This window comes from Carettochelys insculpta, chromosome 21, assembly GCF_033958435.1.
Source record: "Carettochelys insculpta isolate YL-2023 chromosome 21, ASM3395843v1, whole genome shotgun sequence".
NCBI classification, from domain to species: domain Eukaryota; kingdom Metazoa; phylum Chordata; order Testudines; family Carettochelyidae; genus Carettochelys; species Carettochelys insculpta.
Genome location: NC_134157.1, coordinates 18,061,168 through 18,084,966, shown reverse-complemented (window position 1 = coordinate 18,084,966; position 23,799 = coordinate 18,061,168). Strand labels below are relative to the sequence as shown.

Sequence of the window (23,799 nt, the reverse complement as noted above, 5' to 3'; positions counted from 1 at the left end):
GTCCATACCCCATTTAAAGCCTCAAAGGTACGTAAACTTTGTCCTGATTCCTTGTGCCTGTAGATACCCAGGGATTGGGTGGCTCTGACGTGTGTGGCAGAATAGGGATCACAGTGTTGCAAATTCACCAAAGCCAGGTCAAGAGGCTATGTCTAGAAGGTAGCAGGCTGGACTGGACACTTTCTGCACAGCTTTACACCACAGCGAAAGGATCTGATTAGGGTGGGGCGGAGGGCCCTGCTGCTGAGGCTTTCACTGCAGTCAGGGAAAGCTCTGGTAGGAAAGAGGCAGCAGGATACTACCTTATTAAAATAGCCCTATAGCTGTAGGAGGCATTGCTTGCATGCAGAAAGCCATGGAGGATCCACGCACGACAGGTTCAGGTGTAGGGCACATGATTTGACTTAGGGTACACCTACACTTTCCGGTGATCAACCTGCTCAGGCCTGATCTTCTGGAGTTCAATTTCCCGCACTTGGTGGGGACGCACAAAATTGAACTATCAGGCCTCAACAGTCAACCCCTGTACTCCTCATTCTAGAAAGGCATAAAGAAGGTTGACAGGAAAGTTTCTCCCATTGACCTCTCTCAGCGAAGATGGCCAGATAAGTCATGGAATCATAGAATCCTAGGGCTGGAAGGGACTTCAGGAGGTCATCAAGTCCAGTCCCCTGCCCAAAGCAGGATCAACTCTAACTAAATCATCTCAGACAGTACTTAGTCAAGCCAGGACTTAAAAACCCCCTAAGGACGGCGATTTTACCACCTCTCTAGGTAACCCATTCCAGTGCTTCACCATCTCTTAGTGAAATAGTTTTTCCTAACATCTAACCTAGACCATTCTCATTATTGTACCTGAAATTACATATCTAGGATTGACTTTCGGGTCTAGTGCACACCTGCCCGTACCTAAGCTCTGGAATTGTCTGTCTACACTGCTATTCATACCTGTGCTAGCTGGCCATGCAGTGTCCAGACTGTTCACATCTCCATTAAGTGTAGACTTAGCTATAGAAGGTAAGTACTTTGGGGTTGGGACCATGTCCACCCCATGTTGAAACAACTATGTTCGTGTCTACACAGTGCAACAGCTATTTTGAAATACTTTTAACACAGCGGATCCCTTATTTCAAAACTGGTAAACCTCATTGTGGCTACGTCTACGCTAGCCCAAAACTTCAAAATGGCCATGCAAATGGCCATTTCAAAGTTTACTAATGAAGCGCTGAAATACATATGCAGCACCTCATTAGAATACCGGCAGCCGCAGCACTTCGAAATTGACGCAGCTCATTCAGAGGGGGCTCCTTTTGAAAAGGACCCCGGCAACTTCAAAATCCCCTTATTCCGAACAGCAGATGCGAATAAGGGGATTTCAAAGTTGCCGGGGTCCTTTTGAAAAGGAGCCCTGTCTGAACGAGCCATGCAGCGATGAGCCGCTTCAATTTCAAAGTGCTGCAGCTGCCAGCATTCTAATGAGGCACTGAATATGTATTTCAGCGCTACAGCCATTTGCATGGCCATTTTGAAGTTTTGGGCTAGTGTAGACACGGTCTCTGGGCATGGTATAGATAATAAATAACATGGTAAGATAACCTTTGCTGTTGCTGCAGGCAGGAAAACGGAAAAATAAACAACAGGGCCAAGCGCCTGGTGGGTGTAAACTGGCATAGTCCCACTGAAGCCAGTGGAGCCTGGTGATTGACACTGCCCCAGGATTTGACCCATTCTGTTTTGAATAGTTTCTTGTTTTCACACTACAGGTCGTACCTCTGAAAACCAGCTCTGTCTGGTCTGGCAACACCCCTTGGATGCTCCTGGACCAGAGAACCCTGGAGCAGAAAGACAGGTGCCACCTGCAAGGAGGTGGGCAGCCTGGGGCCAGAACTTTTTGGCAGCCCACAGCAAGGGGCTCAGGCCAGGACTGCAGTGCAGGGCTGGGGCTGGGGCTGGAGCCCTGCAGGGGCCAGAGCAGAAGCTGGAGTCTAGCAGACGCTGAAGTTGTGCCTTGGAAGGGCTGGAGCTGGAACCCTGGTGGGCCAGAGTTCAGCAGAGCCCAAGAGACAGGAGCCAGAGCCTGGCTACAGCCCATGGGAGTCCAGTCTAGGGCCGGAGTGTTGCATGAGGCAAATCAGCCCTGGGAGGGTGCATCTGGGGCTGGAGCCCTGGGGCAGTGCAGGCTTAGCCAGAGCTCAGGACTGTGGCCAGAGGCCAGTGAATGTGGGAGACCAGAGCCCTGCAGCAGCAGTGTGGGGGCTGAGGCTGAAGTTCTGTGGGGCTGGAGCCCTGCAGCAGCCCTGCAGTGGCATGGGCCAGGGCAGTAGGGGACCCCACAGTAGGACTTGACCACTCAGGACACAGCAGGTGGGCAAGAAGGTTTGGGAGGCAACCGAAGCAGGTGCTTGTGGGTCCCTGGAAGGGGACCTTGCCTGGTCTGGCAAATTCTCTGGCTCGGGACTGGTCAGGTCCGGACCAGAGAGATGCAACCTGTATTTTCAAGTATGCTAGCACAGCACATTATAACCTGAGAAATGACCTTTGAAAGCCCATCTCATTAGGGGCAGTGCGGTCCAATAACTCACCCACGGGCCCAAGCTTCAGGTTCTATTCCTAGTTTTGCAACTGTCTGGCTGACGACCTTGGTCAAGTCACTTTCTCTCTCCCCCCATTTCCCTTCCCACAACTGGCCTAGTTGGACCGTAAGTTCTTTGGGCCTGGAAATGTCTGTCTGCATTGTGGCTAGCACCAGCATTCCCTGTAAGCTGGGTGCTTGCACGGCTGCTTAGGGGGAGGAATTCAATTGCTGCCCAGCAGAGTGCCCACAGATAGGTTTTATTTCTACTGGTAGTGCACATTCACACATGCCCTGGTGTGCAGAGGAGAAAAATTATTCTGCACATGGATGGAAAAGATTAGAAGGAACATCAGCTAGCACAATAAATCCCCAGGTGCGAGGTACTTTGTAATGGCAATGACAGCCACCAGTTACAACCTCTTAAGGCTCTTGCTGTTTATTTCTCATCATGTTCTTTGTTTGTGACATCCAAACTGATTGCTCTAATAACTTACGGTACCACGTTTATGGTAATAAACACCAACAGAGGCATATCAACTCTTAAGAGGGATTGTTTTTCTGCAAATATCCTTAGCTGCAGAAAGAATAGAGGAAAGAAATGTAGAATACATAGGACACCTGAGCAAAACAATTTCTAAGTGTTATGTTTTTCATTGAGCACAGCAGCTTTTCAATAGGTGATGCGTGATCTTCCAGCTTCCCTCAGACTTAATACAAGAAAAGTGAGATGGGGTGATTTTTTCTAAGGCACATCATATTGACAAGAGACACAGAGTGCTTGAGAATAAACTTCCCCATGTAGCTTTTGAGTGTTTTCAGATGTGGGATGAACTCTGTCTCTGCAGCAGCATTAAGAGTATTAGTGACTCTAACTGAATTTTCCCTTGTTGTTTCAACAGGAAAAACACTCCAGCTTTTGAATGGGATTCACTTAATCTCTTAAATTCAATGAAGGGTTCACTCCATTAGACATCTCTGTTTTCTTTTTCTCTTTTAAGTCCTGTGGATTCCCAGTTGCAGAAGAAGGAGAGGTTTTACATATTCCCTCACCTTAAGCAAACTGAGTCTCAGCCTGAATGGACTTGGCAAACACTACACCACATGTTCAGACAAATAGTTGCAATTTTCAGAAGGGCTCAGTGCCCAAAAGTGGACTCCAGATTTTCAGAAGAGCTCAGCACCCAGTTGAGTTCAAAAATAAATGGCACAAAGGGAGATACAGGAAGGTTAACACCTTTGAAAGTCTGCCCCTTTTTAGCTGTCAAACGAAGAGCTCAGTATACTTAAAACTTTGGCCTGAATTGGCTATGTCTACACTAGCCCCAAACTTCGAAATGGCCACTCAAATGGCCATTTCGAAGTTTACTAATGAAGCGCTGAAATGCATATTCAGTGCTTCATTAGCATGCGGGCAGCCGCGGCGCTTCGAAATTGACGCGGCTTGCCGCCGCGCGGCTCGTCCCGACAGGGCTCCTTTTCGAAAGGACCCCGCCGACTTCGAAGTCCCCTTATTCCCATCTGCTCGTATGCATTTCAGCGCTTCATTAGGAAACTTCGAAATGGCCATTTGCGTGGCCATTTCGAAGTTTGGGGCTAGTGTAGACACGGCCATTATGGGTAGTGAAACTGCAAGATCTGGCCCTGAACTCTTGTTTATTAGGGCCTTAGCACCTAAGATGAGTCTGCAAAATATGTGCCAGCAAATAGCCCACAATTATATGCAAAAATAACTGCATACCTACACCTGCATGAATCACAGCTTAATTCCTTGCATTGATACTTGCTTACATAAAACAACAGGTGAGGTGTGTGTGCTATTTCTGTGAGCAAAATTTAGGCAGCTGTATTTACACTTTTTGTCTCCAGTAGAAGTTTTGTCTTCAGAATCTGTATTTCTACAGGAAATGGCCCCTATTAAAATAGCTTTGGAATACCTTTAACACTTTTACGTACCAGCAGGACAGGGCAGGGCACTGATATTACCCCACTTTTACGGAAGGAATATTGAAGCACAGAGAGACTTCTGCCTGATCACACAGGGAGTCCATGACAGAGCAAGGAACTGAATTTCGGTCTCATATGACCCCAGTTAATGCTCTGACCACTAGATCCAGGCTTCCTTGGTTAAGACTGCCCTACAGCCAGGGCGCAAGCACTGAGCAAAGGAATCCTCACTTCCTAGCACCTTTGTTAATTTCAAAATATGAACTCATTCAGCAGACGTGCACAGTCACACAGTCCCTTTAGGTTAGGACACAGAGCAAATACCAACAGTCTTGCATGCTTCAGATGTGAAAGCTCCTTGTGAGACCACTCCCCACTGTGGGGAGCTGGGTGTGGCAGCACGCAGTGGAAAAATGAAACCACCTGTGTTTAACACTTTGCCTTTCACAACAGATTTGCAGAGCTAACCTCTAGGTGGAATCCTGCTTGTGTGCCATCATATAACAAACTGTTTCCAAGATACCCAGTGAAGATGTAACAAACTCCTGTGTGGGAGGCTGGGAATTACTGCCGCCTTTGCACATGAGTGCATGGAGCCATCGAGAGGTTAGGGTGAAAATGGTCAGAAGTGGCTGCTAATTTTACGTGCCTCATTTTTAGGCAGGCCCACTGACTGGGGAGGGTAAAGGGGGTAGTTGCCCCAGGGTTGGGTAACTGAAAAGGACCCGGGACTCCCGGCTGCTCTTGCAGGAGTGGTAGTGGGTGGAGCACCAGGGACTTTAAATCACTGCCAGAATGCTGTGCTGAACGATGCACTCGGGGTAGTGTGGACAGCTGGCTGCCCCAGCCCTACCCCTTCTGCCTACAGCCCTGCCCCATCAGGCCAAGGCCTTGCCCCTTCTGCCTACAGCGCTGCCACATCCCGCCAAGGCCTCACCTTCTGCCTACAGCCCTGCGCCATCTTCCCAAGGCCCCGCCCCTTCTACCTACAGCCCCACCCCATCCGTCCAAGGCCCCACCCCTTCTGCTTACAGCCCCACCCCATCCACCCAAGGTCCTGCCCTTTCTGGGAATGCACAGCTGCCCCTCCCCAACCTTGTCCAAGGCCCTGCAAGTCTGTCTGCTTGCTTTCCTGATTTTAGGCGCCTAACGAGAACCACTGAGAATTCAGTATAGGTACTGAAAGCTCCCTATCCTAATTGAAGACAGTACAAACTAACTTCTCAGGACCTGTAATACATCAGGCCCAAGTCTTTGGAGTCTGGAACCTCAAAACCAAAACAACCAAAATCAGGGGAGGCCCCAAAAATTTTGAACTGAGTTCCCCAAAAATCATACACTAAGTGGCAGAGTGGGGAACAAAATGCCCTAAGACTTGGATACCAGCCCACCAGATTTAGTTACTTAGCCAGATTCCACTAAATGCATGGATACTTACTGCACAGCCGTCTAGGGCAGCCCTTATATACGGGTTGTTGTCGTAGGACATCTCCTCGTCATTGGAGCCCAGAAAGCGGATGGCTTTGTCATAGCTGCCCGTGGTGGCATCGTGCCATGCTACAGACTGGTAGCAATTGTAAGTGATGTTCTGGTTGGCAGAGGCGCTCAAGAGCCTCAGGAATGTCATCTGCACCACTCCAATGGGATTGCCATCCGAATCCACATAGGAAAGCTGAGAGAAACAGAAAACAAAGAAGGGGAAATAGGAGGCAGGGAGGGGACCTGCACAACTCAAATAGCCAATGCAGAGCTACAGGCTGAAAATACTCCACGAGAGGATTAATCCCTTCATGGGAAATGGATATTGGTAGTTCGCACACTGCCCTCCACGTCATCTCTACCCATTCTTATCATCCTGTCCATGGATGGGCACTTGCAATCCACTACAGCTCCCAGAATGAGCACACGTGACAGCCAAGACCGTCTCTTGGTCTGGGGGATTAGGACTTCACCTCATTCCTACACCAAACTACAAGCACAAGGCCTTTTCTATACTATGGCAAGGTCAAATGATAGGCTCCTGCTAGGTTATGATGTTCTATAACTGGACTGCCTCCAGCATTTTGCTGCCATTACTTGGGTATCAGCAATTGCTCTGAAGGGAATTTTCTTTCTCCCGCTGATTCTAGCTCAGGGGTCAGCAACCACAATAGGGAGAAGAGGTTTTTTTTTTAATTTGGTAAAAAATCCAATAACTGAAGAGCCGCAATGCATGTGACTACGAGATGGTCCTTAATAAATAACATCAAACCGTACTTTTTGTAACCCCTGTTTTAAGAACAGTGCACACACAACAAATTGTAATGAAATTCATGTTTACTGTAGGGCATTCACCATTTAACAAAGATAATGAGGAGGGGCTTTTTTACTTTGCAATTATAGTGTCGGTAGCCACAAAGGAGTCCTTAAATAGCCACCTGTGGCTCCAGAGCAGCAGACCCCCCATTCTAGATCATCTGTGAATAAAAAAGCTAAGGCAGAAGTGGGGTGTGCAGTGAAAGGGTAAGGCATTTCAATGACTTCTGAATGGTTGGAAAAACGTCAATATGATGACTGGGGCTCAGCAAACTCAGATCCCACATAAGCCATGGGGAGAGTTATTCTTGATTTCAATGACGGCATAGTTAGGCCAACACTAAGGGCTTCAGAAAAACCCTTTACCTGAAGCAGTTTGCTAAAGGTAACACTGTAGACATGAATTAAGCTTCTTAGGTTCTTCTGTAGCTTTGCATGCAAGATCTGCTGATCCTGAAGACATCTTTCATAGAATCATAAAGTCCTGGGGCTGGAAGGGACCTCAGGAGGTTGAGTCCAGCCCCAAAATGCAACCCTGGTGGGACTTGAACCCACAACCTTTGAATAACTTGCTCTACAATCATGCTAGAAGTCTAGTGCGTGATCCATTGCACCACAGAGGCTTGTGATATATGCTCTATGGGCTTTTCCCTCCATTTCCACCAGGAGCTGGCATTCCCCCATCAAATACCTTTGAAACTGATTTGCAGTCTCTCACAGAGATATCCTATTCCTGGCACGAGTAGCCATAGTCCTGTTTACAACTAGGGATGCGTCCTCTTCCTCTGCCTGCACGGGCTTTTGTGTATGCAGAGGTTTTGCAGGGGGAATCTTTCAACAGTGTTCAACGACCTGTCATTTGCTAACTCTGAGGGTACAAGGAAGTGAAGGTATTCAGTTTTCACCTCTGCTGTACCGTGATGCTGGAACGTATGCCATGCCAGCAGTGCCAGGGTTAGAAACTGGCATGGCCAGGTTGGCCTTTGAGTAAAGGGTAAATCTGCTGTGCATTTCAGCAGGGACTCATGAGACTGAACCTTTCACGCTTCTGACACTTTTACATGCCCAGTCGTGCTGGGACTCCCAGGGAATGGGATGGAAACACCAGCAGCTCCTAGCTCAAATGCACCAAAAAGCCCAACAACAGCATGCGTACAAGAAAAGCCTCAGTGTCTACCAAAGGGACAATTGGCACCACGGGCGTGGAATGGGCAGGAACAGGGATGTATGGGTTGATGACAGCAGCTAGAGGACCCCAGAGGGTGACAGGATAAGGTAGGCAGGGAAGGGAAAAACAGAGGCAATTTGGGGAGGAGGGGGAGAGAGAAAGCAGAAAAGACGCAGAGGGGGATGCAGACACACCGGGCCTGGAGCAGGTGGCAATGCAGTGAACGGATGAGGAATCACATTCTCCCAAAACCCTGTGGGCAGGAGGGGCCAGTCAGCAGGACTAACGGCGGTGTGGCACCAATAGCAGGGGCCCAGCCCCCTCAGTCACTGGCAGTGACAAGGGAAGCAGAGGAAGGTGGCCCAAGCTTGCTGTGCTCCTTTGGCTATGATGCTTGGGGCAGAGGCACGACCTCCACCCTCAGCCTCTGGTGAGATGCGGAGCCACGCAGCCAGGGGAGCCACGTGAGCTGGCAGTGCCTTGCTCCGCTTTCCTGCTGCTGCCAGTGAGCTGGGGAGTGGCCGGACATCCACTGCAGGCGCCGCCGGAACCCCAGCCCTGTTGGTCCCTCCGGCTGCCTTGGTTGGGGGAAGAGGTGGGGCAGGGGCTAGGGTGTAAGCAGGTTGCCCTGGCCCTTCCCCTTTGCCTCTGGCCTCGAGCAAAGACAGGCAAAGCCACTGAGCTCTGGTGAGGAACCACATCCCATCAAGGAGCCTGTGGGTTTGTAATTTCTAAAGCTATTCCCTGCATGGGGTGAAAAATACGGCTGTGCATTTACTTTTTCCCATTAGTGCCCATTCCACATAAAGGCATGAAAATCTCCTCGCCCCCTGGGGAGTGCAATATATATCCTGCCATACACAGCTATGTGGATCCCCTACAGCATCTTACAGCTTGGCCATTTTGATAGCTCTGAAAGCAATTCTGCTCTGGAAGCCTTTTCATCCGCATCTGTGACTTTGTCCTGTAGGCCAGTGTTTTTCTCCTGGTGTCCTGTGACACGCTGGTGTACCGTGAAACTGTGACAATTTCCCCTCAGCAGAGCCACCATTGGGGGTGGGGCTTGATGACTCCATGCCAGCTGGGGCTCAAGCTGAAGGCTGCCCGAGTCCCAGCTGGCACGAGGTTTGTCAATTTCCCCTCACTGTGGCTCTTTGCAGAGCTGCTGCGAGGGGAAAATACCCACCCCACAGGAGCCTGTTTACACTGGGAGGCAGCTGAATGCTTCTGCCTGGCCCGAGCAGGCTGGCGGGGAGCCCAGACCATCTTCCCGCTGTGGCAAAGGGGGATGGAGGGAGGGCAGGAGTTTATTGGAGCTAGGACATGGTTTCAATGCTTGCACTCCTCCCCCGCCATAACTAAAAAGTGGATGTGCTGTAGAATTGTCTGTCTCACTGAAGTGTGCCATGTTACTGAAAAGGCTGGGAACTAGGGTCAAAGGCTATCAACAGCCAGGTGAGCAAATGCACAATATACCCAGTTCCAATGTGACTTGAAATTAATTGTACAGAGGCAGCATCAGCTGTCATGGCCAAGCCAAAAGATTGGACACTTATAAACGTGATCTGCAGACAGTCACTTTCTTTTTTTGAAACAATCTGGAAAAAAACTCAGACACGCACACAGTGCAGCGTTCCTTGTGGTATCATCAAACTTCAAGGTACAGGACACGCTGTAAACAGCAGGAGAGATTCACAGCCGGACGATAAAATCAGCAGTAAGAGGTAATAATAATAAATAACACCACCACCAATATAAACACACACACACACACATATATATATATATATATACCAACCGGTTCTCACACCAGGATCCCACTGCGCATCTCCTCCTGAGAGTTAAACATGACTGAACAGAAGAAAGCCATGCATGCCAAATGGGGAAACAGGAGCGAGCCACCAGGATATAGAAGGAGATGAACACAGGTGCTAACTGCCCAGCACCTGTTCAGGGGGCATACAGAGCTAGTGATATGCATCTCTCAATTGCACTTGGTCTCTCTCTCTCTTTTTTTTTTTAAAGCTGGCGTTGCCCTTGTCCTGCAATATCCCTTCAAAGCAGGCAGAGATGCTGTTCTTCAGATGCTCCCCTAAGGTCCAATTCTGAAGCCCTTCAACTGGAGCCAATGGGGTAAGTGATGTGCAAAGGTATTTCTCATGGGAGGGCAGCTTTGTAGAATCAGTCCCTTCCCTATTTAGGCATTATCAGAACAGTTCATGATCGACGCCATATAGCAATAAATGATTATGGGCTCGGATCAGTATAAAGCATAATTAGTTCTAATGGGAGTGTGCACCATGCAAGGAAAGATTGGTTATCCCTTTATCAACTAAGTCTATCACTAAGAAGTGGTAAGAATTAACTCTGTGATCTGTCTGTAGTTCAGTGATATTCACCAGTGGGTAAGGGCGTCTGGGACGGGAACATCACACCTGATGATTTTTTTTTCTGTTTAATGCCCTTCTTGAGCTGGGGGTTCTAGAAGCTATCCTGAAAGAAAAACGAGCATTTTGGAAACTGGGCCCTTTGGTACCTTTCCAACCACCTCCGTAGGTGGGCTGTGATTTCAGTGGCAATGAGTACCTGCAGCTCCCACTCACAGAGAGCCTTGCCATGGCTTTCATCTGCCTTGGACTGAAGCCGCCAATGAAGCCCCCAAGGCACTTACTCCATGCAAAGCTAGCTATGGACATTAACAAAAGCAGGACCGGACCCTTATAAGAGACCCAACAAACTTATTTCCATTTTTAAATCAGGATTTCAACCCACCATCGCACCACTTACCCACACCAGCATCCTGGTCCATCCATTTTACTGAAATTGGCTGTGTTCTTAAAACCCTCTTAAAACCCTTCAAAGCCTTATTTTTATGGGTCGCATGTTTAACACTGGGGCAGTCTTCTAGGTGCTGGGGGCTCTTTTCAACAGGAAATGTAGCATAGGGACAAAGCGAGAAAACAGCAACAGAGAAAGGGCTCCAAATAGCTTTGATGTTCCCAGCAGAGAACCAAATAAAAGCCCAAATCCAAAATTTTACACCAGTGATGCAGCCCTTAAAGGGAGCGGCTCAGACTCAACAGACTGAAAAAGGAATCAGAGGATCAGATACTGATTTTCATTAGTGAAGTATTTTGAGGTTAAATCATGAGCAATTGCCCTCCCCCGGCCCTTCCTGAGATGCTAAGAGGCTGAAGGGCAGGATGGGGGGCAACCTACTGTTTGGAGTGTATGCTGCAGGAACAGCTATGGAACCCATTGCTCTCTCAGGGCCAGAATCAGAGTGTTCAGCGCTTAGTGACAAGGAATGTGGCCTGAAAAAAGAAGGGCGTGTCTTTGTATACCGGCAGGTTTTTAAGGTGGAAGTTTGATGTTCCCTGCAGCAAAAGCCTGCAGAGGAAGTTCCAGGAGGCACACCCAGCTTGGCTCTGGGTGGAGGGAGGAAGGAGAGGCTGAATACATACAATAGATCAGCTCCTGTGCTAGGGCAAATCAGTGTCGCCCTAATGACTTCAGTGGTGCTGAAGATCTGGTGCAGCGTGTATTCTTCCCAAATCCTATTGATTTTGACAGAGCTCATTACTTGCTTGCTCACAAGCGCAAGCAGACCTGAGATACATTCAGGAGCGCTCTCTCTCTTTCTCTCTCGTGTGAATGGCCTTGTCCATGCAAATCACTCCACAACAAGACAAACAAACAAAGCTGATGGACCCAGGGGGACTGACCTGCATTTCCATCAAATGCAGTTCTTATAACGTAGATTTCAACTTTCCAAGAAGTGCAGCTATGTACCAGCTCCCAATGCCTCTGGAGCACATACGGGAGATCAGTGGTTCTCAACCTGGGTCCCAGTAGGGCTGTGAGGTAGTTTCAGGTGGTAAACCAGAGAGCAGGGCCAATGTTAGATTTGCTGTGGCCCAGGGCAGAAGCCTGAGCAACAAAGCTTCAAGGAGCTCCCTGTTCCATGGAACCATGGGCAGATGCCCTGCTTGCTACCCACAAATGCCAGCTGTGGGGTTTAAGCTCCTGCGTGTGCACAAAAACAGCTGCGGCCCTGGCAAGGCAAGGAATTTTTATAAGATGTCGGGGGCCTCAGGAATTAAAAGGCTGAGAGAAGACTGTTACTGGTTCCCTAACTGGTGTTCTTCAAGATATGTCGCTCATGTCCATTCCAAGTTGGGTGTGCGCTGGTGCACGCCCAGTCACTGGAAGCTTTTGGCCCTAGCCAGTAGCCATAGGGTTGGTGCGTCTCTCCCTGCAGTGGCACTGATATGGCAACTGATATATGCACCACCTGATTTCCCCCCCAGGTCCTCCACTCAGTTCCTTCTTGCTGGCTACTACGACAGTGGGGAAGGTGGGAGGGTTTTGGAATGCATATGAGCAATGCGTCTTGAAGAACACCAGTTACAGAACAAATCACTGTCTTTTCTTCTTCGAGTGATTGCTCATGTCCATTCCAAGTTGGGTGAATACAAGCCAATGCCTAGGAGGTGGGGTCGAAGCCCTGAACAGACTGCAGGTCCGTCCTTCCCACCACAGAGTCTTCTCATGCATGCTGCTTCAAAGCATAGTGTGCAGCAAATGTATGAATTGAGGACCAGGTGGCCACCCTACAGATGTCCTGGATAGGCACCTGTGCCAATACACCACAGACAACACTTGCGCTCTTGTGCAGTGTGTCCTAACTGCCAGGGGAGGAACCCCCGTGAGCTTGTAATACTCCTTGAGGCACATCACCATCCAGGAGGAAATCTGCTGTGAGGAAACTGGAAGGCCCTTCATCCTATCAGCAACTGCCAAAAAAAGTTGCTGCGTCCTTCTAGAGGGCCTAGTCCTATCCATATAGAAGGCCAGCGCCCTTCTAAAATCCTAACCCTATACCATTCCAAGCCATGTGACCCAGCAAACACAGGCAGCCCCTGGCTGTTGTGGTGGGAACTGCCAAGATGTCTCGGATGATGATCCCCATGGCTCTGAACCTGTCATCTGGCAGGAATGCCCTGGCACACCTGGCGTCCAGTGGTGCCCCTACAAACTCTATTGACCGAGATGGAACTTTGCCTCGTTGACCAAGAGACTGAGGCTTACAAAGGTTTGACAGATCAACTATACATGCTGAACCTTTTGCTCCCTGGAACGACCCTTGACTAGCCAGTCATCCAAGTCTGGGAAGAGCTTGATTGTAGGTGCACTGCTATTACCGCCATGCATTTGGTGAAGACCCTTGGGACCACAGACAGACCAAAAGGCAGGACTGTGAACTGATAATGGTTTCCATCTGCCATGAACCTGACAAACCTCCTGTGAGGAGGGTAGATTGAAATATGGAAATATGCATCCTGTAAGTCAAGAGCCATGAACCAATCTCCCAGCTCCAGCACTGGGAGTGTGAGACCCAGGGATATACAAAATTGTATCTTTTTCACGAACTCATTGAGACCTTTTAGGTCCAGGATGGGTCTCAAGCCCCCCTTTGGTTTTGAAATTAGGAAATACCGTGAATAAAACCTCTGTCCCCTGACCTAGGGAGGAACTTTTTCTATGGCCCCAGAGAGCAAGAGGGATTGCAATTCCTGCCGTAACAGGATCTCCTGACAGGGATCCCTGAAGAAGGATAGGGAAGGGGACTGGGAAGGAGGGTATGAAGAGAACTGGATGGCATATCCCCTCTCTACCATACACCAGACTCACTGGCCTGTGACGATGATGCACCACATATGGTAAAAGAGGGATAAGAGAAACGAAAAAAGTGAGGAGGCTGGAGTGGGTGAGATCGACTCTACGCTCCCGGTCGTGCCATCGAAACTGAGGCTTGGGTCCCCGGGGGCCCTTTGGGTGGCCTTGAGATTGTTGGCCTGAACAGCGCCTGCCCATCCTGTTCCACTTTCTACAGCCATCCCTTTGTGGTTGCGGAAACTGTCTTTGCTGAGGATGGGGATTAAAATGCCTGCATTGCCTGGCAGGTGCATGCAGGCCTAAGGAGTGGAGGGTGGCCCTAGAGTCTTTCAGACTATGCAGTCTTTTATCTGTCTTAACTGAAAATAGAGTAGGACCATCAAAGGGGAGGTCCTGGATCCTCTGCTGGAACTCATGAGACAGGCCAGAAACCTGCAACCAAGCCCCGCTGCACATTGCCACTCTGGAGGCCATAACCCTCGTGGCAGCGTCCGCAGCATCCAGGGCTGCCTGCAGGGCTGCCCTTGAAATCAGTTTGTTCTCCACTACCACGACTGTGAAATCCTACTTGGCTTTAGGTGGCACCATGTCAGAGAACCTAAACAGGGTGCTGACTGTATTATAAGCATACCTGCTAACCAGAGCCTGCCGGTTAGTGATTCTTAATTGTAACCTCCCATTGAATAGAACTTCCTCCCATAGAGGTCCAAGTGTTTAGCTTCTCTATTTTTCAGGGAGGGACCCTGGAACCCTGGGCGCCCTCTATGATTAGCAGTCTCCACTACCAGGGAGTCGGGTGTGTGGGGGATGCATGAAAAAAATTCGCTGCCCTGGGATGGGACAAAGTACCATCTCTCATTCCTACTGGCTGTAGGAAGGGTAGAAGCAGGGGTCTGCCAAACCGTTTTAGCCATATTGGCAATTGTTTTGATTATGGGCAGAGTCACCCAGCTGGGGCCTGCGGAGGACAAAAGGTCCATGACAAGGTCCATTTCATCCTAGACCTTCTCCACTTGCACCCCCAAGTTTTGGGCCATTCTCTTAAGGAGCTGGTGAAATGCCCAGCCATCCTCCCAATACAGGTGAGGCCGATGAGCCTGCCACTGCCTCATCTGGGGAGGACGATGATAGCCCTTGAACCTCCATTTGGAGGGGAAGGGCAGTAGTGACCTGTTCAGGCACTGGGCTCCCCATGGATATTATGGGCAAACCAGAGGGCACCATAGGTGGAGCTGGCATAGACACTGGCTGGCCAGAAAACCCCACCACAGGTGGCACAAACAGCGCTGTTACCGCTCTCTGCACTTGAGCCAGTGCCAGTGCCTGGACTGGTACCTGCCCCATCAGCACCAGAGATACAATTACAGATGGCGCCAGCACCAAATTGGTCCAGTCCCGCTGCAACAGCACTGACAACAGTGCCAAGGTCGATGCCGACAAAGTAGACGCAAGCAGCTCCACAATGACCGCTGCTTCCTGTCTTTGTTCTGGTGATGGGGCACCCAGTGACACCAACGGTGCTGAGTGCAGGATCTGGTGGGGTCACCAGCACCGTTATAGGCACTCCAACGGCCTGGCCCTGCGCCTCGTGAAATGCCCCTGGAGTCCAGAAGGGCTACAACTGAGTCACCCACAAAGCCAGCGGCCAACCCATATCATCTGAGTGATGACTATGGTGTGAACCTTCTCGACCTCCACTCCGTCCGGAGCTTGAGTAAAAGGAGCAAGACTCTGAGGCCGATTCAGAAGCAGACAACCATGGTGGGACCATCAGAGTCAGCGCCGATGTCACAAGTGCTGAGGATGGTGCTTCTGCTGGAGTATAGGGCACCTGAAACTGGCCTGCAGTCTGTTGGGTTGGCACTGGAGCACTTGGCACCAAATACGGTGTTGGTGCCAGCGTCAACATGAGTGCAGGGTTGGCGCTGGTGACACGGCCATAAGCCCCGATCCTGCTGTTTCATTGCTATGGTGCCTGACCTCCATAGACAGAAAAGGACCTGGCACCATCATCTGCTGAAGTCCTTGTGCTGCTCGAAAAGCCTCTGGTGTTGAGGGCAAGTTCAGTGACTGCAGGCTACTGCTCTGCACCAGCTTCAATGGACATGCCTCCTGCCCTTGAGCAGTGCACGTGGTGAGAAGAAACTGAGTGTAGGAGGGTGTCGGGCGGTGCATATATTGGTCACCATATCGGTGCCACTCCAGAGGGTACCGCACTCACCCTATGGCTATTGGCTAGGGCAAAAAGCTTTGGATGACTGGGCGTGTGCCCGCGCACACCCAACTTGAAATGGACATGAGCAATCACTTGAAGAAGAACCCCCATTGCAGATGTTTGTTCATAAAATATTCATGTTTTCCACCTTTTTTCAATTCCCTTTGCCTTGGGTGCTCTGTTTAAGGGACAGAGATTCTTCTTTCTTTTAAGCTTTAATTTTGTTTAGGCCAAGTTCTAGTCTCCAAAGACTCAGAGAATAGGTGGATGTTTTCAAATCCTTCTTCAATGGTTGTACTCCTTTTTTCCAAGACTAACAGAGGTAGTGGGGGAAATGGGAGACTTCTGCTGAAGACTGGACTTCTCTTGTCCAGCACCACTGGGACCTGACAGGTGCCAGATGAGAGAATTTACTGGACCACAGGAGGTCAATATTGTCTAGCAGAATTACCAACACTTCCACTGCTTACTGCATTCTTAGAAGACATTCAGGGGTAAATTACAGCTAAATAACAGCACAGAACACTGAGCGCCACGACTGGTGACTGCAAACAAACTTTATGGCACCGTGGGAGATTTGGCAACACCCCTGATAAGTGGTTGCCTGGCTAATTAAAATCACGCCAGATTACAGATGTTGCCAGATGAGAAAGTTCAAGATTTGAGAGGTTCAACCTGTAGCAACACATTAAACTGAAGGATCTAACTCCAGTGGGTTAACTAATCTTAGTACTTTTTTATATACCTTATGCATCCTATTTCTTAGAATTGATTGAAATACGGAAAATAATTAACATTTTGAAGGGGAAAAACTCCCATTTTTCCATTGGAAATCTTCTTTGTAAAAAAGAATTCCTGGCTAAGCCTAGTATTCTTGTAGATCCGATCACTGCAGCCTGTAAGCACTGATCTAGGCTGTAGTTAGTAGATTTTGGTAGCATACTGATGACCTATTCGATTTCAGGACCACGGCCAATTCCAGCTGCTAGCTTTGACTAGCACACTGCAGTAGCCACCAGCTCCTTTCAGGGGCTCTGATCCAGCAAGTTATGTAAGCAAATGCCTAGTGTTAAGAATGTGAGTAATTTCATTGGCTGTTCGCACACCAGGCATGTGCTTACAGCCTTGCAGAACTGGGGCTGACACCCCATTTCCTCCCCCATAGAGGGTCCTATGAACGTGCCTCCAATATATTTTAGTCAGCGTTCCACCTTAATCTTTTTTAAAATCGTGTCCTATGATGGTTATTAGTCCAACATGCAGAGTGCAAACAGTTTGGCCATAACCAAAGCGGACGTGGCTGATGTGCTCGGAGTCAGACTGGAGGGCCAAGGTTAGCCACTTACCAAGGAACCTCGCTTGTACTGACTATACCATGTGGAAGGCTGCTCTTTGGGCCATCGGGCCATTTTGCTCTGTAAAATATGAGATGGGTTAAAGACAAACAGAAAGCGATGGGGTGCCTCTTACCAGTTTACCGCGCTTGAATTCACTGAACCAGGAGCCTGGGGTTTCCTTTGGCCAAGCAGTAATTCTAGCCTAAATTGGGGACAGCAAAGCGGAAGAGAAAAAAAGAGACAGAAACAAAGAAAGAAGAGGTTACATTCAATTGTACATCCTGGGTTTGTCTATCTCATTGAAAACATCCAAATTTCTTTAACACATGTACAATTTCTTAAATTTTATACAGTGCTAATACTAACTGAGCCTTAGGGTCCTGAACACTTCTAAATTACAATGCTCGCTGCTTGAATTGGGGCTAGGACATTCCACTGCTGCCCTCAGGTCTAAATTGCCTACATACCACCTTTCATTGCTAAGAGGCAAATGATCTGTACTTTCTAGATGTCTGCTGATAGAAAACTGGCAGCACATTTCACAGGTGGATGGCAAAAAAGGAGAGAAAAGTATTAGGCTATGTCTACAGTAGGGAATGACAGTTGATTGCAGCTATGCAATACTAGGTATGGCAACTGCGTAGCTAGAATCGATGTATCTGCAATCGACTTACCTGGCAGTCCACTCTGAAGAGGGTCGACAGGAGAGTTTCTCCTGTTGACCTCCTTTACTCCTTGCCTCTCGCGAGGCGTATGGGGTCAACTGTGTCCCCTGAGAGGTCGATTTCACCCGTTCCTACCAGACGTGTGAAATCAAACCCCGAAAAATCAATCCTGAGTGAGTCATTCTTGCGGGCTAGTGTAGACATAGCCTTAGTAGTGAGTGATTCATTGTCTGCATGGGAGTTGGGGAGGGAGGCTGGGCAGAAAAGCAACACTGAGACTGGAGAAGGCTGATGTCAATCCAATGTCAAATCCAGATGGCTGGGGCAGGAAGAGAATATACCAGGAGAATCAATCAAACACCATCATCTGCTTCTAGTGAGTGACCACTCATAACATACTGCAAATGGACTGTGTAGTCCTTGGCAGGCAGTGAACCAGAATAGATGGTGGAGTCCAAAGTGAGCAGTCTGTAATGATCCGAATTGTGACCTTGAGAAGGAGATGGAGTTGCCAAACCATCCTTCCCGGAGGAGCCTTTACAGCTGTGAATTTGAATATTCTTTCTTTTCAGTCAGAACAAGGGATTGTTTAATGGGAGAGGAAGAAGGGATAGCATCAATGTTTAGTCCCTTATTATTCCAAAAGTTTCCTCGCTGTTGCTTTTACTCTCTCTAAGGACAGCATCAGAACAAAATATAGTTGCCTAGGGATTATTCTTTCATTTGTAGGATGAGAGCTGTAAGATGAAAGGGTGCCTTTTTGCCATGCTGTGGATGCACCAAGATGGGATACATTTTGACGGCCATATAGCAGCCCATAACAAAAGTAACTCAAATACCTATGCAAGTAATTAATGCTAATGAGGTAGACAGTCTCATTATTGCATGTGGAATATTATAGGCTTGATTCTTTTCTCGCTTATGCCAGAATATGTGATAAAATATCAGTCCTACTAGGAGTACTGCAATAACATTATCTATTTGCAGAGTCAACAACGTAAGGGTTTGAAAAACAACAAAATCATACTCAGCTTTCTATAGCTTAATAATCTGTGACTGGAGGAGAACAATGCTGGTCTAACATGAAAAAGAATCATAGAACTGGAAGGAACCTCAAGTGGTTACTCAGCCCAGTCCCCTGCACTCACAGCAGGACCAAGCACCATCTAGATCATCCTTGACAGATATTTATCAGACCTGCTCTTAAATGTCTCCGATGATGGAGATTCCATAACTTCTAGAATCAATTCATTCCAGTGCTTAACCATCCTCACAGTTAGGACATTTTTCCTAATGTCCAACCTAAACCTCCATTTCTGCAATTTAAGTCTATTGCTTCTTGTCCTATCATCAGTTAAGGAGAATAATTGTTCCCTCCTCCATGTAATACCCTTTTTGGTATTTGAAAGCTGTTACTATGTCCCCTTTCAGCCTTCTCTTTTCCAAACTGAAAAAAATGTATTTCAATTTCTCCACATCTTTCCTGAAATGCGGTGACCAGAACTGGAAACAATATTCCAGATTAGACCTAATCAGCACAAAGGAGAGCAGAAGCATTATTTCTTCTGTCTTGCTTACAACACTCCTGTTAATGTATCCCAGAATGATGCCTGTGGTTCTTCTTCAATAGTATCACACTGTTGACTCATAGTACCCTATGAGCCCTAGATCCCTTTCTGCAGTACTACTTCCTAAACAGTCACTTCCCATTTTGTATGTGTGAAACTGATTGTTCCTTCCTAAATTGAGTACATTGTATTTGTCCTTATTGAACCTCACTCTATTTACCAAAGACCATTCCTCCAGGTTCTCCAGATCATTTTGAATTGTAAACCTATTCTCCAAAACACTTGCAATCCCACCCAGCTTGGTATCATCCACAAACTTCATAAGGATATTCTCTATCTCATTATTTAAATGGTTGATGAAGATATTCAACAGAACCAGTCCCAAAACTGATCCCCGAAGAACCCAATTTTTAAGCCTTTTCAGCATGATGGTGAACCACTGATAACTCTTCTCTGAGACTGTGGGAGGGAATAGCTCAGTGGGTACAGCATTGGCTTTATAAACCCAGGATTATGAGCTCAGTCCTTGAGGGGCCTTTCAAAGGTCTGGGACAGGTTAGATTTAAAAAAAAAAATCTTTCAGGGATGGTGATAGATCCTGCTGTGAGAGCAGGGGACTGAGCTTGATACCCTCTCAAGGTGCCTTCCAGTTCAATCACATTTATGAAGGCCAAAAAAGAACGGATAGGCACCCACCTTATAACAGTCCCATCTACAGTGCATTTCTGTAGTTTACTGGTGAAGTCATGAAAGACTGTATCAAATGCTTTACTAATGTCTAGGTATACCACAGCTACTACTCTCCCCTTATCCACATGGCTTGTTATCCAGTCATGAAGAAATGTATCTTCTTAAACAACCCCAAAAGAATTGCTGAGAAATTCTGCACGTCACCAGTCCCATGCTGATGTGTATTTCCAAGGACTGAAATTAACTCAGCAGGTGAACAGCTTATAACAGGGTTCCCTAGGAGTGATGAATCTTTCTTGTCTAGACCCTAACCCATCTGTCACTTGGAAAGACCTTCTCGGTGGCACTGACACAATCCTTGGTAGAAATACCATTCACCTAGCCGTGAAGCTAAATTCAAGAGTAGGTCTTTACACGTGATCATCAGCATCCTAAAATAAAACAGATGACTATGGGGCAATGAGGAATACCTTACTGCAGCTGAAAGACATTTAGAAAACTTGTCAGGCTCAAATGGATGTTACTGGCCCTCAAAAATAAAGTGTTCATTCTGACCGAGTTAAGCAAGAGGGTCTTGGGAACTATGCGGATGGGAGAACAATGCATATCATTGCACATTAACTAAAACAGTCTACAACTGCCCTGTGTACCAGCTGAATGCCACGAACTGTCCTGATCCTAGGAACAGTAGTTTGGAACACCCAAGCACTCAACAGTAATAACAGGAGAAATTACAGCAGATCAACATTTCTCCATTGTGTCAGTAGACTCAGTCAAGGTAGAAGAAGAAACCAGCAGTGCTGAGGGATAAAACCATCACAGCAGCAGACGCTACTGAACTGGGGATAAAAAGAGTAGATTAAATGCACCTCATGGTGAACTATAATAGAGGAAATGATGGAGAAGTTTGCCTGTGTAAAGCAATGCAAAAAAAATTAACTTGTCAGCATTCATCATGCTTGAGAGATCATCAAACCATGTCCTAAGGCAGTGTAAAAAGTGCTTACTCATTCAGTGAAATGTGCTCAGTAAACACATTCCAAAACCAATCTTGAATCTGACATTAACAAAATGTATTGGATCTTTAATTGTCACTTTCCATTGTTGAGTTTATCTGATCAAGGTGACTGGCTACAAAGATGCACAATAGTAAACACTCCATTACCATTCTCAGGGGAAAACTGTACAGTTTGGGAGAACTTACTCCTTCAGATTTCTTATCAGGGAAGATACAGGTCTCCCCACCAGCTGTGAAGTTACAGTAAACTTTGAAAGAGTCTCTCGAGCATCCTTGGTTAGGATCAACCCAGTATTCACCTGGAAGTAGGAGGAAAAGGGATTAGCCTATATGAAGTAAGAATTCATCAGAACTTCCACAACTTCCTTAGCACCAAATCCACCTATTTCCATCCCAAGGATAGAATTGTATTACATACATGTGGCCAGCCAACACGCTTCTCCTTATATAGTAATACAGACCTGCATATAACAAGGCTCCAGGGTCAACATGTAAAGGGGAACAGTGCCATCCTTACAAATTCAAAGCTGGAACACCAGTATGGTGATCCTACTGCAGCCTTGTTTGCACCTGGGAAATTTCCAAATAAATGTTGGTTTAATCTTAACACCTGTTAGGGGCTGTTGGAACAGGGGATAGCTATAGCGTCTCTGGGGACCAGACCCACAATCTGGCCCTCGGCATATATCTATACAGTCCTTCATCCTTGACGATTTGGATCTAGAGCAGAGATGGTGAGATATTTTCCAGCAGAACATTCTTTCAGTGGCAAAATTGGGTTTTGACAAAACAAAAGTTTTCACAAACAGAGTGTCTTCTTTCCATGGAAAACTTCAATATTTTATTGAAAACCAGAATGCCTGAACACCACCACCCTGCCTCCACACCCCGATTTTTGGCTAAAAACCTAAGTATTTTGATTCAAAATGGTGTTGTGATGCCTTGTGGGAGTTGCAGTTTCAGTGATTTCTGCTCCCATTCTCCTCTACAGATGAGGCTCTCTGGCCCAATTACACCTCCTAGGGCACAACTGGACGAGGGACTCTTGTGACGAGCCCCTGCCCTTCAGCCTTGCAGGAAAATACAAATCCTGTTTTCTTACTAGCTGCAATTTGTATTAACAGGGCTGTGCAAATATAAGTACTCTGCTGAGCTCCCTTTCTGCGTGGTCTTAGTCCCCCACATCACAGCCCCAAGAACCTCAGGCAGGCTCCAGACCAGCCCTGCCCCCGTGTACTCCTGAGAAAAGTGGCTGTGGGGCTCTGTTTGTCTTGCGGCAGTTGTGAGCATGCGGGGGAGGGAACAGAAGGTTTGTGAGTTATCCCCACTCCCAACACGGTCCCATTGGCTGGTTTCTGGCCAATGGAAGCTGCCTGTGTGAAGCAGAGGCAGTACATGAAACACCCCCATCCGTGCAGCACACAGCTCTTTAGAGAGCACATGGCCCCTGCCTAAGAAAACTGCTGGGATGCTGGCCAGGGAGTCACCCAGGTAAGTCTCCCAGCCAGAGTCTGCCTCTGAAATTCCCCCAAACCTCTGCTGCCCCATTACTCCTGTTCCCTCAATGTCACATAACCCAAACCCTCTGCCCCCGTCCTGCACCCACACCTGCTCCCAGACCCTGTATATCCCAGTCCCCTGCTCCAGATCACAACTATCTCCTGCATCACAAATCCCTCCTCACTAGTCCCTTACCCCAAGCTCCCTTCTGAACTCAACCTCTGTTCCAGACTCCATACATTCTCCATTAACATCATGGAAGAGTGAAGCCCCCGACCACTTTGCAAATTCTTGGAGTAACACCCACATCAGAAAGTAGTGTCCACCCCTGCCCAAGAACCTACCATCTGGGAAGTCAGGGTGGCACAGCTGCAAGTCCTTACAGGTACGAGCTGGGTTATGTTGAGTGCCCAAAGGATGCTTCATTTGCTCAATTTCCAGTTTCAAAGAGTTCAAGGAGCCAAAGATCTCTTCCATGCCATCCGCATAATCCATGTAGTTGTCAGTGTTTCCCTCATCGACCAGTTGGCTTGCATCAATGTGTCGCTTGGTCCTCTGGGCAGACCGCATAGGCAGGGGCTGGATGACTTCCCCAGGAGGACCCTTGGCAGTAGAAAAACACATGTGATGTTAGCTGTGCAGGCAAAACATGAAAGAGCCACGGGAATGATCATGGTGCGCTTGGGACAGGAAGCTTCACCACCCCAGGACATGTGCATACGGAAGGTCTTAAAAGTTCATTGTGAACATAAGAATGGCCATGCTGGGTCAGAACAAAGGTCCATCTAGCCCTGTATCCTGTGTTTTGCCAGTGGCCAATGCTAGGTGCCCCAGAGGGAATCATCAAGTGATACAGCTCCTGTGGCCCATTCTCAGCTTCTGACGAACAGAGGTTAGGGACACCAGCCCTGCACTTCCTGGCTAACAGCCACTGTTGGACCTATCCTCCATGAATTTATGTAGCTCTTTTTTGAACCCTGTTCTAGTCTTGGGCTTCACAACATCCTCTGGCCAGGAGTTCTACAAGTTTTAAAGAAACTTGTAAGTCACCATACATGGCTCAGGCATTCAACCTGTGTAATAGGGCTGCAGAGTTGTGCAAATGGCTTTCGCTGCTAAAAACATCCATCCCAGGTGGAAGCTCT

The 23,799-nt window shown here is 47.9% G+C and overlaps 1 protein-coding gene across 4 annotated transcripts in view; it reads right to left on the bottom strand.

Annotated features, from left to right (window-relative positions):
• The window catches only part of COL5A1 (collagen type V alpha 1 chain), a 302,011-nt gene that overhangs the window by 5,722 nt on the left and 272,490 nt on the right, over positions 1-23,799 (bottom strand). For 3 of the 4 annotated variants that reach the window (XM_075015471.1, XM_075015474.1, XM_075015473.1), the window contains exons 62-65: positions 22,999-23,257; positions 21,341-21,453; positions 17,347-17,415; positions 5,958-6,191 (exon numbers count right to left, since the gene is read on the bottom strand). In XM_075015471.1, the coding sequence (XP_074871572.1) occupies positions 5,958-6,191; positions 17,347-17,415; positions 21,341-21,453; positions 22,999-23,257 (675 nt within the window). Of the gene's footprint in view, positions 1-5,957; positions 6,192-17,222; positions 17,292-17,346; positions 17,416-21,340; positions 21,454-22,998; positions 23,258-23,799 lie in introns of all 4 variants that reach the window. The other variant, XM_075015472.1, reaches the window with a different exon arrangement.